The sequence below is a fragment of the Hypanus sabinus genome, chromosome 23 (assembly GCF_030144855.1).
Source record: "Hypanus sabinus isolate sHypSab1 chromosome 23, sHypSab1.hap1, whole genome shotgun sequence".
Lineage (NCBI taxonomy): Eukaryota > Metazoa > Chordata > Chondrichthyes > Myliobatiformes > Dasyatidae > Hypanus > Hypanus sabinus.
In genome coordinates this window covers 27,869,438-27,886,024 of record NC_082728.1, presented here as the reverse complement: position 1 = coordinate 27,886,024, position 16,587 = coordinate 27,869,438, and the positions used below count along the sequence as shown (strand labels likewise).

At 41.6% G+C, this 16,587-nt stretch overlaps 1 protein-coding gene across 15 annotated transcripts in view; it reads left to right on the top strand.

Annotated features, from left to right (window-relative positions):
* The window catches only part of rbfox3a (RNA binding fox-1 homolog 3a), a 653,715-nt gene that overhangs the window by 531,181 nt on the left and 105,947 nt on the right, over positions 1 to 16,587 (top strand). For 12 of the 15 annotated variants that reach the window (XM_059948617.1, XM_059948625.1, XM_059948623.1 and 9 more), the window contains one exon: positions 8,294 to 8,434. In XM_059948617.1, coding sequence (XP_059804600.1) covers positions 8,294 to 8,434 — 141 coding nt within the window. The remainder of the gene's footprint in view (positions 1 to 8,293; positions 8,435 to 16,587) is intronic. The other 3 variants (XM_059948624.1, XM_059948614.1, XM_059948627.1) reach the window with 1 other exon arrangement.

Genomic DNA, 16,587 nt, shown 5'->3' with positions numbered 1-16,587 from the left:
TGCAAGTAATTATATATTTTAAACTTTGCTGGTTCTTGTCCAGCAAATTCAAGTTGGCTTTAATGGCAGTTAGTCAATTGAAATCTCATTCTTAGCCTCCCTCCTTCAGTCCCACCAACCCTGGCAATAATTTTAAGCTTCCCAAAGGATGTGTATTATTTATAATTTTCTTCTTGTTTCATGTCCGATAAGATAATCTTTCCTTTAAAATGATGTAACTTCAACATAAGTTGAATCTTGTTATCTCAATTCAAAAGCCTATGTTCTCCATTTTGATTTTGGTGCGCTAATTTTAAAGTACAAATTTTGAAGACAATCTCAAGCTTGTTTCACCCTGAGATCCACTTTGTCATGAAATTCAAGCTTCCTCCTTGAATTCGTCAATTATCTTTGGTTTCTAACTAACGTAGTGAAGTGCTGACATACAGACTGAATTACCATGCTTCACATTTTTAGGTGTTTAAAGTGAACTTACTAAGCCAGATAATACTTAACTTCTACCAGAAGTTCAACAACTCTTCTTTACTGTTCAACTCATCTCTGATTTCATACTGCCATGTTGAATCATGGAAAGTCCACACACTTTCTGTAACCCAAAACAATTGACTGTAGACTGGTGGATATCGCAGGTGGTAAGTTTAGATTTCAGAATGATCCATCGCATTGTCAGTTTCACAAAAATACTATTTGTAAAAATAGAAGAGAAGAAGAAGTAAGCCCTTAACTCCGAGTGGAGACATCGGGACGCTGTTGTGACAGTAATTTTTTCGCAGGCTTTCTTGTTTTTATGGGATCGAGTTGCTGGCTCAACGCTCAACCCAGCATGGATGGAAAGAATGCAAGGGAGCCGGCTGGATTCAAACTCTGGAGCCTTCGCTCGGAAGTCCGGCGCTGATGCCACTACGCCACCAGCCGGCTAAATTTGTAAAAATATTCCTATCAGTATCTTTCTGAACTTTGAGATTATAATTAGAGTTAACTTAACTCCTGAAGTTTCATTGGTCTAGAAATTGTAGCTAGTAGCAAGTGATCAGGTTCATAATGCTTATGAATACACAAGGCCAGTATCAGCTAACAGTCTGTGAATGTGAATCCCAATCAAGAATGTGAGCGTACGTAACTTAAAAGGGAGCTTAGCTCTGTCCAATATGCTGAGTTTCAGGTGAGGGAGTGCAGCTGCCACAGAGGTATACATTTGCCCTATCAGTGAAAGTAGAACATCCATGCCAGGACCAAGGGTTTCCTGGTGAATATTTATCACAGAACCAACACTTAAGACTAATTATCAGAATTTTTTTATTGCCATCTTTTGGAAAATGAATACAACCACAGTTGCTCTTGATTAAGTGGAAAATGCTCTGGTTATGAAATGTGCTATGGCAGCATTGTTTCTTTTGCCATTTCACTCTAAGTACTTCCAAGGGCACCTTTCACAAATGCTGCCTTACGTTCTGGCCCTAGCAAGTCTTGGAGGGGGAAATGCATCTTTTGTCAATGACAGCAAGCGTGCGTGATGGCATTAGCCATTAGCTGTATTCTGCTGTAACATTCAGATGCGCGGAAGTTACTGGCAGCTGGAACATTGTGGATGGTTTTGTTTTCTCTCAGCTGTCACGGTAGTACTCAGTTTGAATCCTGAACAGCGTCATGTCAGTAGAAGGAAAATTAAACTATCCAATCTTCTAAGCAGTCTGTGACTCAAATTCCGAACTGTAGAGTAAAAGAGATAAACACCTCCAAAGTCTGATTGTAACAATCAGGACTTATGTGACACGAGTATTTTGTCTGCAAACGGTACTCGAGTGATGCTCGACAAAATACCAAAACTGACAGCGGAGGGCTTTTTAATATCTTAATATCTATTGATCTGTCTTGAACAGATTCTAATAAAATGTTGGATCTGTTATATGGAAATATTAAAGATGCCTACAGCTCCACAGCACGGCCCCCTTTTTGGAGGATCAGATCATAATCTAGTTCACCTCATTCCCTTGTAAAAGCCCAAAGTACTGCAACAGCTAGCTACCACCAAGATAGTAAGGAAATTGTTTCCAGAGGCCACTGAGGCCTTGAAGGGTTGCTTTGAGGTTTCTGGCTAGAATATGCTTTGTGAACCATATGGGGAGGATACTGTTTGCATCACTGGCTACATCAACTTCTGTGGTAGACATTGTAATACAAGGACTGCTTCCCTAACAACAAACCATGGGTCACCAGTGATCTGATTCTTTCCCCACAGAAGTAGTCTGATCTACTGAGAATCTCCTGCATTTTCTCATTTTGCTTATTTCAGCTTTTGAGCGTCTGCTATTTTTGGCTTTTCTAGCACACCAGAATCTTTCTTTTCAATGCAAGAAATCCCTTTGAAGAAGTCCCATTTGGTGTTTACAATGGCCCCCAATGTTTTTACAGTTTTTACAATGTTCTTTCCAGACTCAGGGGGTAGCATGAGCACCCACACGTGCCTCAGCTATGCATGCTTTTTCATTGAATAGTCCATGTTCCAAGCCTTCCCAGTAATGCTCTGCAATTCTTCCTCCGCTTCATTGATGACTGCATTGGTGCTGCTTCATGCACCCATTCTGAGCACATCAATTTCATCAACTTTATGTCCAACTTCCGCCCGGCCCTTAAATTTACTTGATCCATTTCTGATACTTCCCTCCCCTCTCTTGAACTCTCTATCTCCATCTCTGGAGACAATTTATCTACCGACATCTTTTGTAAACCTACCAATTCCCATGGCTATATTTCTTCCAATGCTGTCTCCATAAAAATACCACTTTTTCAGTTACTTTATCTCACTTTGTCTCTTTTCTCAGTTACTTTGTCTCTGCTATATCTGTTTCCTTTCCAGGACATGTCCTCCTTCTTCAAGGAACCGGGTTTTCCTTCCTCCACCATTGATGTTTCCCTCACCTACATCTCCTCCATTTCTTGGACATCTGCACTCACCCTATCTTCCCGCCGCCTTACCAGGAATAGAGTTCCTCTCTTCTTCACCTACAAACACCACAAGCTTCTTCATCCAACACATCAACCTCCACCATTTCCAATGGGATCCTACCATCTAACACAACTTTACTAACCCCCCTCCACTTCCCACAGGGATCACTCCCTCCGTAATTCCCTTGGCCATTCAACCCTCTACCCTAATTTTCTTCATGGTGCTTATCCCTGCAAGCAGCCAAGGGGCGACACCTGCCTTTTCACCTCCTCCCTCACCTACATTCAGGGCCCCAAACAGTTGTTCCAGGTAAGGTAATAGTTCAGCTGTGAATCTTTTGGGGTTGTCTATTGTATCTGTTGCTCCTGAAACAGCCTCCTCTACATCGCGGAGCTGCTTTGTCGAGCACCTCCGCTCCATACACCAAAAGTAGAATTTCCTAGAGGTCAACCATTTCAATTCCTACCCTCATGCCAATTATCACATGTCAATCTATGGCCTCCTCTTTTGCCACAGTGAGGCCACTCTCTGGGTGGAAGGGCCACGCCTAATATTTTGTCTATGTAGCCATCAACCTGGTGACATGAACATCAACTTTTCCTTTCAGTTAAAGAAGATCCCTTGTCTTTCCCTCATCGACTATTCCCCACTCTGGCCTCTTACCTCTTCCCTTTCTCCCATGGTCCACTCTCCTCTCCTATCAGATTACTTCCTCTCAGCCCTTTACTTTTCCCACACACCTGGCTTCATCTATTATCTTCTAGCCTACTCCCCCTCCCCCTAACATTTCATTCTGCCACCTGCTCCCTTTCTTTCCAGTCCTGAAGCAGGGTGTCAGACCAAAACGTCAACTGCTTATTCATTTCCATGGATGCTACCTGAACTCCTGAGTTCCTCCAGCATTTTGAGTGTGTCCCTCTGGAATTCTCAGCATCTGCAAACTCTTTTCTGTTTATAATGTTCTTACTCTCCTTATTAACTGACCCTGAGTGCCATGACAATGTTTAGGATTTTCTTTTAGCGCCCATCACCCCCTTAGCAGTTGGCCTTGCTATTTTGCTGTTCCAGCCACTCCCAGAATTGACCAACAAGGCCCTGAGCAGTGGTAGGCCCTCAGTCAACATACACAGGGACTATGGTTGGACTGTCTGACAAAGCTGTCATCAGTTGTGATTATCTCTAATATTTAGCAACATATAGCAATATTAAAAATAAAACAATCTAAACTTACTTCAAATATTAAAAGGTGAAATTGAATAAAAATGCCCCAAGAACACTATGAACTAATTAGGGATACTAAAAGATGCATTGATAATCAAAATAAAACTGACATTCTGACTTTTCTTGTTCGAAACCCCATTGAGACGAATGCAGCAGCTTTAACCTGGTGCAGCGTATGGGAGCAGATTCCCAGCATAAATAAACGTACGCTCCATTGTTTGACTCCATGCAGAGTCTCGCAACGACAAGGAAATCACAAGTAGAGCTTGGCTGGTGAATTCCGTCCTTCTGCATTTGTTGGCAAGACCTGACAAAATCCAAGCCATTGGGAACGCAAGGTTGATAATATGATCAAATATAATAGGACATAGGCCCTTCGGCCCACAATGTTGTGCCAACATTTTAACCTACTCTAAAATCAACCTAATCATTCTCTCCTATGTAGCCCTTCACTTTTTCTATCATCTGCAGTATACGCCTCCCATCTAAGAGTTTCTGAACGATCTCTAATGTATTTGCCCCTACCACTACCACAAGGCATTCCATGCACCCACCTCTCTCTGTGTAAAAATCTTACCTCTGACATCCCCCTGTACTTTACTCCAATCACATTAAAATTGTGTTTTCCACTTCAACCCCCCCCCCTCCCCCCGTCCCCATCAGTTACTTCTGCTCTGGGTATAAGTCTCTGGCTGTCCACTCTGTCTATGCCTCTTATCATCTTACAATTAATCCAGGCTTTCTCACATTACAGTGCATCAGTATTATGTGACTGAGCAGTATAGCACAAGGGCCAGACCTTGCTCATCACTGACAAAACCACCAAGTATGAACCTTTGAGGATCCCCTGATATCCATTTGCTCAATACCTCCACCCACTAACTCATCCCACAACATCCCCCACCACCACTACATTACCTTTTCCATTCATGTTCAGACACTACTGTACCAAGCGTCACTTTATGAACATGCTATCAATCTATTGCTCTCTTATGTATTTACATTTATTGTATTTTTTAAATTATTGTGCTCTTTATTTTATTGTGGGTTTTGTTGTGCTGTATTGGATCCAGAGTAACAATTATTTCTTTCTCCTTTACACTCGTGTATTGGAAATGACATTAAGCAATCTTGAATCTTAAAAAGGCTTGGTCAAAGAGGGATTTTTTCAGGAGAATCCCAAAGAATGTGTGAGGATTGGACAAGGGAGGCTTTGGGAGAGATTGGTCATAGCTGCTATTGTTGGAGAATTGAAATCTGGAGATTAGGTATGAATTGTCAGAAATTAGAAATGCCAAAGGAGATTATGGAGACAAAGAAGGATAAGGTCACACAGTGATCTGAAGCTTCTGTCTGGTTTCAATATGGTTCTCTCAATTCAGTAGGCAAAAGGGGTTAATGAAGGCAGAAGGATTAATTTGGTTAGGCATTTAATTACTAGTTTAATTAGTTTGGCACGACATCCTGTGCAGTACTGTGCAATGTTCCAGGTACTGTGCCATTATGTTTGATTATGTGGAAGTTTTTTTTGGTTATGGTTTATTAGTTAAAAGTAATGATTTCCACAATGTGAATGCTAAAAATATTAGCATTATAATTGTGGAAGATTGAATTTATTCGAGTAATATGTGGTACAGTTTTGTTTTACTGGTTAATTTGTTCTGCTTTTCCCAAAAAAATTGAGGAAGGGAATGAGAACAGCAATATGAATCCTGGTCACCTGGTGCATCTGGTTGTGGCTATGCATGGTCCTTAAGTAAAGCAATATTTATGTTGGTGTTGTCACATTGTTCTAACGGACATAGCGATTGCATAAGGAATATTTAGGAACTGGGGAGTGACGCTTTGTTTTGGGCACATGAATGATTTCAACCAGCATGACAGACCAGTAAATGAACGACAATTTAACTTGTTGAGTGTGATCACCAGACAAAAAGTATTACTTTAGAACGAATGAAACTCTTCTCGGGCTTCCAGCCGGGTACAGGTATCGATTATAACCGATGTTTCGATGACAAACTCCGCCATCTTCTTCAGGGATGATGTCTGGGTTTGGCATCGAATCGTCGGTTATGATCGATACCTGTACCCAGCTGGAAGTCCAAGAGGAGTTTATTCATCATATATGCCAGGAAAGCACTAGATCCTATTTCTTTAGAATATTCCTAATTCTTTCCATCAATTTTTGGTAGGTCAAAGTCACATGTCTTTGCATTCTGGTTAAAAATGGAACAATTATTTTCACGTAATCACAGTGGTCATAAGCAGCCAACTTTCTGGGCTGGAATATCCAACAAAGTGCTTCCCAGTTTCTTAACAGAGATGGAAAACTGTTGTGTGCATGGAGACACCTGGCAACTCTGCCAAACACTCTATCCCTGGAAAATCCTTCAATGTACCTGACTTATCGGTGTATGTAGAACATTATGTGCCTGGTCCTTATTGGCACTAATATTGACGGTCCCCCCAGAATTGTTTATTCTATCTTGTCGATAAGTCCTGGCTCCAGAATTCTCTTTATTTTCAAAGAAGGTAGGAATAAAAATACACTAGGGTTTTGCAAAAATGTGTTTACATATTGATTGTGGCTTTAGAAGCTAAAGAATATTGAATTACATCAGGACACAGATTCAGGAATCAGAAAGTTTGTTTAATGTTTGCAAAATAGCAATGCAAGATTATAATATCACTCACATATATATTTCTGTGTGTATGCAGCAACTAGATCTGTAGGTCTGAAATACAAACAGGATATTTCTGCAAATTATTCCTGCAAGCAAATGCAAGACCAAAACAGTGGCAATGTCAGGTGGTGGGTGAAGACATATTTACAGAGTGGCCACTTTATTAGGTACCTCCTATATCTAATAAAGTAGCCATTGAGGGTATGTTCATGGTCTTCTGCTGCTGTAGCCCATCCACTTCAAGGTTCGAACTGTTGTGTGTTCAGAGATGCTCTTCCACACACCACTATTGTAATATTTTGTTATCTGAGTTATTATAACCTCCCTGTCCACTAGAACCAGATTGATCATTCTCCCCTGACCTCCTCAATAACAAGCCATTTTCCACAGAGGACTGCCGCTCACTGGATTTTTTTTTTGTTCTTCACACCATTCTCTGTAAACTTTAGAAATTGTTGTGCATGAAAATCCCAGAAGATCAGCAGTCTCTGAGATACTCAAACCACCCTGTCTGGCACCAACAATCATTCCACAGTTAAAGTCACTTAGATCACATTTCTTCCCCATTCTGATGTTTGGTCCGAACAACAACTGAACCTTTTGACCAAGTCTGCCTGCTTTATGCATTGAGTTGCTGCCACATAATTGGCTGATTAGAAATTTGCATTAATAAGCAAGTCCATGGGTGTACCTAATAAAGTGGCTGGTGAGTGAGTTATCAGGAAAGACATGAAAAGTAATGTGACAATATGTAGATCAGGAACAGGAACACCCTAATGATCTTCACCAATCAGTTACAACCCTGGGTATATTTAATGACTGCACACTCCGGAAGTACTTTACAGGTTGCAAAACATTCATGCAAGTTACACTTTAGAAAGGCTTCACAGATAATTTCAACAAGAAACTCCTTTATACTTTGTAATTGAACATGCAAGGCCACTTCGTAATTGAACATGATACTCCACCTCATCCAAGTGCCATACTAAGTCAGAGACTCTCCCACATCCTTAGGTCTCGCTCAGCCAGAGATACTTTGCCACTTACCAAATGCTCCACTAATTCCTCACTCACAGTTCCCGATGAGGGATTTGCTTCGCTGGCAAGGAGCAGCCAGTGAGTGATTCCACCAGTTCAGGCAATTTATGACCTCGATAAAAAGTAAATGATTCCAAGTTGGTGGGTAGGACGCTCTTTCCCTGTACTTTGCATATGAAGTTATTCCTTATAAAACCTGTAATGACATATGGAGTTAGTTTACGGGTAATCTGAACTCAAGTTGCTCTTTTCTGCGTTCCCTTGGGTGATACCACACTGTCCAAGTTCCATCGCATTAACAAAATGAGAATGTCTGACCTGACCGAAGCGGACTTCCATTGTTGCCATGCTTTGTGTGTGACTTGCGTGTTGTTGTTATCTTTTGCCTTTGCTATTCTCTCAGCAGACAGATGAAGCCGCACAGACAGATTCGTCACAGCAGCTACAGTCATCAGAGACCACAGAGAAACAGCAGCCCAAAAGGTTACATGTCTCTAACATTCCCTTCCGATTCAGAGACCCTGACCTGCGACAAATGTTTGGGGTAGGTGCAGAGTTTTTAATCCTTGAGTTTAGTAACTTTGAGCTCAGCTATGTTAAGTATATTCACTCTCATTTGCCGTTCTAAATCAAATGAATTGGACTAGGCAGCACCATCTTTATTGACTTAATAGTTTACAGAATAGTTGATTGACTGCAATTTTACAGGAGAAAGAGATGGTAGCAGTTTATTGCAGCATTCTCAGCACACTTCAAATGCAGCTTTAATTAAGGATTTTGTATTTAACTCCAATCTTTCCAATCATGTGCTTTGAAGAAGCTATATTGCTTAGTTTGGCAATTGTTCAGCTGCCAATTTACAGAATAAAAATGTGCTTAAAACTATTGCTTTAATTCAATGTGGAGCAGGGCACCTTGCCTTCTAGTAGAGCTGGCACTTTGAACTACTGGGAGTTAAAGCACGTCCAGCATCGTGTTTTTGCTCATTTATACCCAAACCCTCTCTCTCAAGCGGTGCATAGTTCAGTTGCAGAAGATGGCTTGCTTGATAGTGAAAATCACTGACTGAATCAAGAAACAGATGCTTCCTGTCTAGAAATGGCTGTCTTGTGAATCTGACTTCCTGTTCCCTTATGCAAAAAATTGAAATAATAATGTATTTTTAAATATCACAGAAGTGTTCATCTGGTTTAACAATACAAGGACATAACTTACATTTGTTGAATTAAATGTCCCAAACACCTAACTGAATAATTTTTACAGAGATCTAAGTTTACATTACAGAACCATGATACAAAAAGAATAGAGGGGTGGATTTTCTAATTAATGGGTCTATTAATGAAGTTTCTTAGCCATTCTCACGTGTCACGGGAAACTTGAAACATGACAAGCAATATCCACTGCACCATTACTTCTGTTTGGCCAGGGCTTCAGATGAAATTTGGTCTTGTATACCAAGCTTGATACGATCGGCCTGCAGTCATCAGCACACTGAGATCCTGGTGAAAAATTCTTTTCCTGTGAAAACTTGCTTTCGAATTAGCACAGCGAGCACTTAATGACCACTTTAAGCAAGTGCCTTCTCTGTGCTGCATTTGTTCATTTGGCAGTAGTTGCTGTAATGAACTTGTGGGGAAGGGCTTTTATTCAATTTCCTTTTGCTTCAATTGCATGGAAAGGAGGATAAGAGTTCTAAAAGGATGTCAGGAAGCCGCACTGCACTGAGTGAGGACTGTCTGGTATTGTCTGCATTTAATGAGTCTCCAATCAAATAGCCCAAACCAATGTCCCTGTAAAACTGTGTACCATTCATGCTCATCTTGACTGTGCTAAACCTCGCCCCACCCACACCCTCATCATTTCTCTCTTTCCTCAGTAAGAACTATTCTGGATAAAGTATTGTATATATCAATAATTAAAATGGAAATATCTGCATTGTGTATTTAACACAAGAAACAGAGGATACATTTATTTGATGAATAAACTCTCCTCGGGCTTCCTGCCGGGTACAGGTATTGATTTTAACTGACGTTTCGATGACAAACTTGCCATCTTCATCAGAAGTGATACCTGGGCCTGTCTAGTCCAGTGTATTTACACCCCCATTGTCTGTCGCTCCTGATTGGTTAGTCCTCAACTAATCAGGTTTCCACTGTCCCACTATCTGGAATCTGGAATCAAATTCCAGTTCTAACTTAGAAACAAAGATGAATGGAAACTGGATCATTTTCCTACATTTATTTAGGTCTATAAATAAGAGCAGGGATGTGATGCTGATGCTTTCTAAGGCACTGGTGAGGTCTCACCTTGAGTACTGTGAACAGTTTTGGGCTCCTTATCTAAGATAAGATGTGCTGGCATCGGAGAGGATTCAGAGAAGATTCACAAAGATGATTCCGAGAAGAAAGGGTTATCATATGAGGAACTTTTGATGGCTCTGAGGCTGTACTCATTGGAATTTAAAAGAATGAGGGGGGATCTCATTGAAACCTTCTGAATGCTGAAAGGCCTAGACACAGTAGATGTGGAAAGGACATTTCCCATTGAGGACAAGAGAGCAGAGCCTCAGGATAGAGGGGCGTCCATTTAAAACTGAGATATGAAGACATTTCTTTAGCCAGAGGGTGGTGAATTTGTGGAATTTGTTACACAGACAGCTGTGGAGGCCAGGTCGTTGGGTGTATTTAAACATAGAAACATTGAAAATAGGTGCAGGAGTAGGCCATTCGGCCCTTTGAGTCTGCACCACCATTCAGTATGATCGTGGCTGATCATCCAACTCAAAACCCTGTACCTGCTTTCTCTCCATACCCCCGATCCCTTTAGCCACAAGGGCCATATCTAACTTCCCCTTAAATATAGCCAATGAACCAGCCTCAACTGTTTCCTGTGGCAGAGAATTCCACAGATTCACCACTGTCTGTGTGAAGAAGTTTTTCCTCATCTCGGTCCTAAAAGGCTTCCCCTTTATCCTTAAACTGTGACCCCCTCGTTCTGAACTTCCCCAACATCGGAACCAATCTTCCTGCATCTAGCCTGTCCAATCCCTTTAGAATTTTATACGTTTCAATAAGATCCCCCCTCAATCTTCTAAATTCCAGTGAGTATAAACATAGTCGATCCAGTCTTTCTTCATATGAAAGTCCTGCCATCCCAGGAATCAATCTGGTGAACCTTCTCTGTACTCCCTCTATGGCAAGAATGTCTTTCCTCAGATTAGGGGACCAAAACTGCACACAATATTCTAGGTGTGGTCTCAACAAAGCCTTGTACAACTATAGTAGAACCTCCCTGCTCCTGTACTGAAATCCTTTTGCTATGAATGCCAACATACCATTTGCCTTTTTCACCGCCTGCTGTACCTGCATGTCCACCTTCAATGACTGGTGTACAATGACACCCAGGTCTCGTTGCATCTCCCTTTTCCTAATCGGCCACCGTTCAGATAATAATCTGTTTTCCTGTTCTTGCAACCAAAGTGGATAACCTCACATTTATCCACATTAAATTGCATCTGCCATGAATTTGCCCACTCATCTAACCTATCCAAGTCATCCTGCATTCTCTTAGCATCCTCCTCACAGCTAACACTGGCGCCCAGCTTCATGTCATCCGCAAACTTGGAGATGCTGCATTTAATTCCCTCGTCTAAATCATTAATATATATTGTAAACAACTGGGGTCCCAGCACTGAGCCTTGTGGTACCCCACTAGTCACTGCCTGCCATTCTAAAAAGGTCCTGTTTATTCCCACTCTTTGCTTCCTGTCTGCCAACCAATTCTCTATCCACATCAATACCATACCCCAATACCGTGTGCTTTGAGTTTGCACATTAATCTCCTGTGTGGGACCTTGTCAAAAGCCTTTTGAAAATCTAAATATACCACACCCACTGGCTCTCCCCTATCCACTCTACTAGTTACATCTTCAAAAAATTCTGTAAGATTCTATAAGATTTTCCTTTCACAAATCCATGCTGACTTTGTCTGATGATTTCACCTCTTTCCAAATGTACTGTTATCACATCTTTGATAACCAACTCTAGCATTTTCCCCACCACCAATGTCAGGCTAACCGGTCTATAATTCCCAGTTTCTCTCTCCCTCCAATCCTCAGGAACTAATCCAGAATCTAAAGAGTTTTGAAAAATTATCACTAATGCATCCACTATTTCTTTTGGCTACTTCCTTAAGCACTCTGGAATGCAGACCATCTGGCTCTGGGGATTTATCTGCCTCTAATCCCTTCAATTTACCTAACACCACTTCCCTACTAACATGTATTTCCCTCTGTTCCTCCATCTCACTAGACCCTCGGTCCCTTACTGTTTCCGGAAGATTATTTATGTCCTCCTTAGTGAAGACAGAACCAAAATAGTTATTCAATTGGTCTGCCATGTCTTTGTTCCCTATGATCAATTCACCTGTTTCTGACTGTCAAGGACCTACATTTTTCTTGACCAATCTTTTTCTTTTCACATATCTATAAAAGCTTTTACAGTCAGTTTTTATGTTCCCTGCCAGCTTTCTCTCATAATCTTTTTTCCCTTTCCTAATTAAGCCCTTTGTCCTCCTCTGCTGGACTCTGAATTTCTCCCAGTCCTCAGGTGTGCCGCTTTTTCTGGCTAATTTATATGTTTCTTCTTTGGACTTGATACTATCCCTAATTTCCCTTGTCAGCCACGGGTGCACTACCTTCCCTGGTTTATTCTTCCCAGCCAAACTGGGATGAACAATTGTTGTAGTTCATCCATGCGATCTTTAAATGCTTGCCATTGCATATCCACCGTCAACCCTTTAAGTATCATTTGCCAGTCTATCTCAGCTAATTCACGTCTCATACCTTCAAAGTTACCCTTCTTTAAGTTCAGAACCTTTGTTTCTGAATTAACTATGTCACTCTCCATCTTAATGAAGAATTCCACCATATTATGGTCACTCTTACCCAAGGGGCCTCGTACGACAAGATTGCTAACTAACCCTTCCTCACTGCTCAATACCCAATCTAGAATGGCCTGCTCTCTATTTGGTTCCTCGACATGTTGATTTAGAAAACCATCCCGCATGTATTCCAAGAAATCCACTTCCTCAGCACCCTTACCAATTTGGTTCACCCTATCTATATGTAGATTGAAGTCACCCATTATAACTACTGTCCCTTTATTGCACGCATTTCTAATGTCCTGTTTAATGCCATCCCCAACCTCACTACTACTGTTAGGTGTCCTGTACACAACTCCCACCAGCGTTTTCTGCCCCTTAATGTTTTGCAGCTATACCCATATCGAATCCACATCCTCCAGGCTAATGTCCTTCCTTTCTATTGTGTTAATCTCCTCTCTAACCAGCAATGCTACCCCACCTCCTTTTCTTTCCTGTCTATCCCTCCTGAATATTGAATATCCCTGGATGTTGAGCTCCCCATCCTTGGTCACCCTGAAGCCATGTCTCTGTGATCCCAACTATATCATATTCATTAATAACTATCTGCACATTCAATTCATCCACCTTGTTACGAATGCTCCTCACATTGACACGCAAAGCCTTCAGGCTAGTTTTTACAACACTCTTAGCCCTTATACAATTATGTTGAAAAGTGGCTCTTTTTGCTTTTTGCCCTGGGTTTGCCTGCCTGCCACTTTTACTTTTCACCTTACTACTTTTTGCTTCTACCCTCATTTTACACCCTTCTGTCTCTCTGCACTTGTTCCCATCCCCCTGCCACATTAGTTTAAAGCCTCCTGGACAGCAGTAGCAAACGCTCCCCCTAGGTCATTGGTTCCAGTCCAGCCCAGGTGCAGACCGTCCTGTTTATACCGGTCCCACCTTCCCCAGAACTGGTTCCAATGCCCCAGAAATTTGAATCCCTCCCCCTTGCAATATTTTTCAAGTCACGTATTCATCTGAAATATCCTTCTATTTCTACTCTGACTAGCACATGGCTAATCCAGAGATTATTACCTTTGTGGTCCTACTTTTTAGTTTATCTCCGAACTTCCTAAATTCACCTTGTAAGACCTCATCCCATTTTTTTACCTATATCGTTGGTACCTATGTGCACCACAACCATTGGCTGTTCACCCTCCCATTCCAGAATGTCCTGCAGCCGCTCAGAGACATCCTTGACCCTTGCACCAGGGAGGCAGCATACCATCCTGGAGTCTCGTTTGCGGCTGCAGCAACGCCTATCTATTCCCCTTACAATCGAATCCCCTGTCACTATAGCTCTCCCACTGCTTTTCCTTCCCTCCTGTGCTGCAGAGCCACCCATGGTGTAATGAACTCGGCTGCTGCTGCCTTCCCCTGATGAGACATCTCCCCCAACAATATCCAAAACAGTATATCTGTTTAGGAGGGAGATGACCTCAGGGGACTCCTGCACTACCTGCCTACTGCTACGCTGTCTAGTGGCCACCCCTTCCCTTTCTGCCTGTATAGCCTTTACCTGTGGTGTGGCCAACTCACTGAACGAGCTATTCACGACTTTCTCAGCATTGTGGTTTATTACGGGGATTACGAAGGCCAGGGAGTGGGACTGAGGAGGGGAAAGAAAAAGGATCAGCCATGATTGAATGGAAGAGCAGACTTGATGGGCCAAGTGGCCAAATTCTGCTCCTATGTCTTATGGTCTTATTTATTTAGAAATGCACATAGTGTAATAAAACACACAATGCACCTTTTGGCCCACTTGGTTTATGCTGGTAGCATACAAGAATCTTCGCTCCCATCTTTAGCAAGCCCATCAATATATACTTCTATTAATTTCTCATTTCAATATTTTAGCATTAAATCCATTTATGGCTGCTCTTCAGTTCTGCTCTTTTCCTTCAGATGACTGGTGCAATTTTTTCACTGGCCTACAGAAGCTCCCTTATGAAAGGAACTCACACACAAGACATATGCCAGAACGTTCAGGGTGAAGGGCCGAGGCCATGCCATTTCTTATCTTCCTGGCTCAGGTGTATGAGTCATATCAACTCTGATCAATAAGAAGAGATATGATGTTGTTAACAAATGGGTCCAGCGCACAGTGTAATTGTACTCAAAGAATTGCCTCATATTACAAAGAGGTAACACTTTGGAGAATGCAACATTTTATCTGCTCATAGCAGTTTGCCTCTCCCACAGGTCAGATGGCTGGCAACTGAGCTAAATTATTTATAAACTTAAAGCCAGACTTAATGTTTGTCCTTTCCTAGCAGAATTTAATAACAACACGTTATATTGAATCTGGAGATTATGAGGTATCCTCTCCTCTGGGTATTAATTTGAATAAAAAAGTGACTGATAATAAACAAGACCAGCCAACAGACTTATTGCCCATTATTGCTGTGGCTCGGAATCTTGCTCAAAGCCTGCATTAAGTGTCAGCAAATTAATGAAAAGCAAAACAAAATGTGACTGTTAAGGAGTCTGAAACCTTGTCAAAGGCGTGTCCTGAGGACATCCTGAAGACTTGTGCAGGTACAAGCAGCGTTAATCCAAGACTCTGATTCACAATCGACGTTAGTTGTACAAGAAGCGAACAATTTCTGTTTGCATCAGCAAAGCTCTCTCAGAAGCTGCGGAACCTTAAGCCACACTAAGCAGAGGCTTATTCGCATTCTGACGGGAATTAGAGGAAAGGGTGACACAGCAGTATAATGATGAACTGGTCACAGAGTTAATTGCCCCGGAGGGTGAATCTAAAGCACTAACCTGGACATTATGGAGAACTTGCATGATGAAGCTGTGACTAAAGTCAGCCACTTAGACACAGTTAACCATCCATAATGTAGCAAAGATTCCAGTCAGTTGAAGCAGCCATATCCACTACTGTATGAGGCAAGTAACTGGTACTATACAGTATTTATTTATTTATTTAGAGATATGGTGTGGAACAGGCCCTTGCGGCCCAATGAACTGTGCCGCACAGCTACCCACCTATTTAACACTAGCCTGATCACAGGACAATTTACAATGACCAATTGACTTACTAACTGGGTACATCTTGGGACTGTGGGTGGAAATCAGAACACTCAGAGGAAACCCACACAGTCACAGGGAGAACATACAGACTCCTTACAGGTGGCACTGGAATTGAACTCTGACGCCCTGAGCTGTAATACCATCTTGCCAACCACTGTGGCACCCTTTTCAACATGCTCCAAGCACACTGTTTTGCTTTACACCTGAAGATGTAAATCTAAAAGAGGAGCACGGAAGCTAGTATAGAAAATATAGTTTTAATTATAGAAACTGGGAGAGGGGAACATGGGTTCAGCTGGTCAAATATAATTTTAACATGTCAATAAGTTCTTAACTCAAAAACGTAAAATATGTTTCCCTGTAAGTCAAAATTCAGTATGCATTTAACAAGCACTTGGAGGCTGCATAGGGATTGGGGAATCTTCATTGCACACCTGGGCACAAGAACTAATATCGGCAAATAATCTTTCTCATCCATAATTATTTTGCGATATGCCCTTTGGGTGCTGTATAATTAAGAAATGAATTATTCAGCAGTTGTGCACAATTAGTGTGTATGGGCATGTTAATGTATGATTAATATCGTACATAACATTTGGTTTGCATAGTGATCTACACGCCTCTTCAATTTCCTCCTGTCCAACATCTTGTAAAGCCTGTTTTTTCAATTCATTGAACAAGTCTGTTCTCATATGCCGTTAATTGTATCTCCTCGAAAGGTCTAATTCC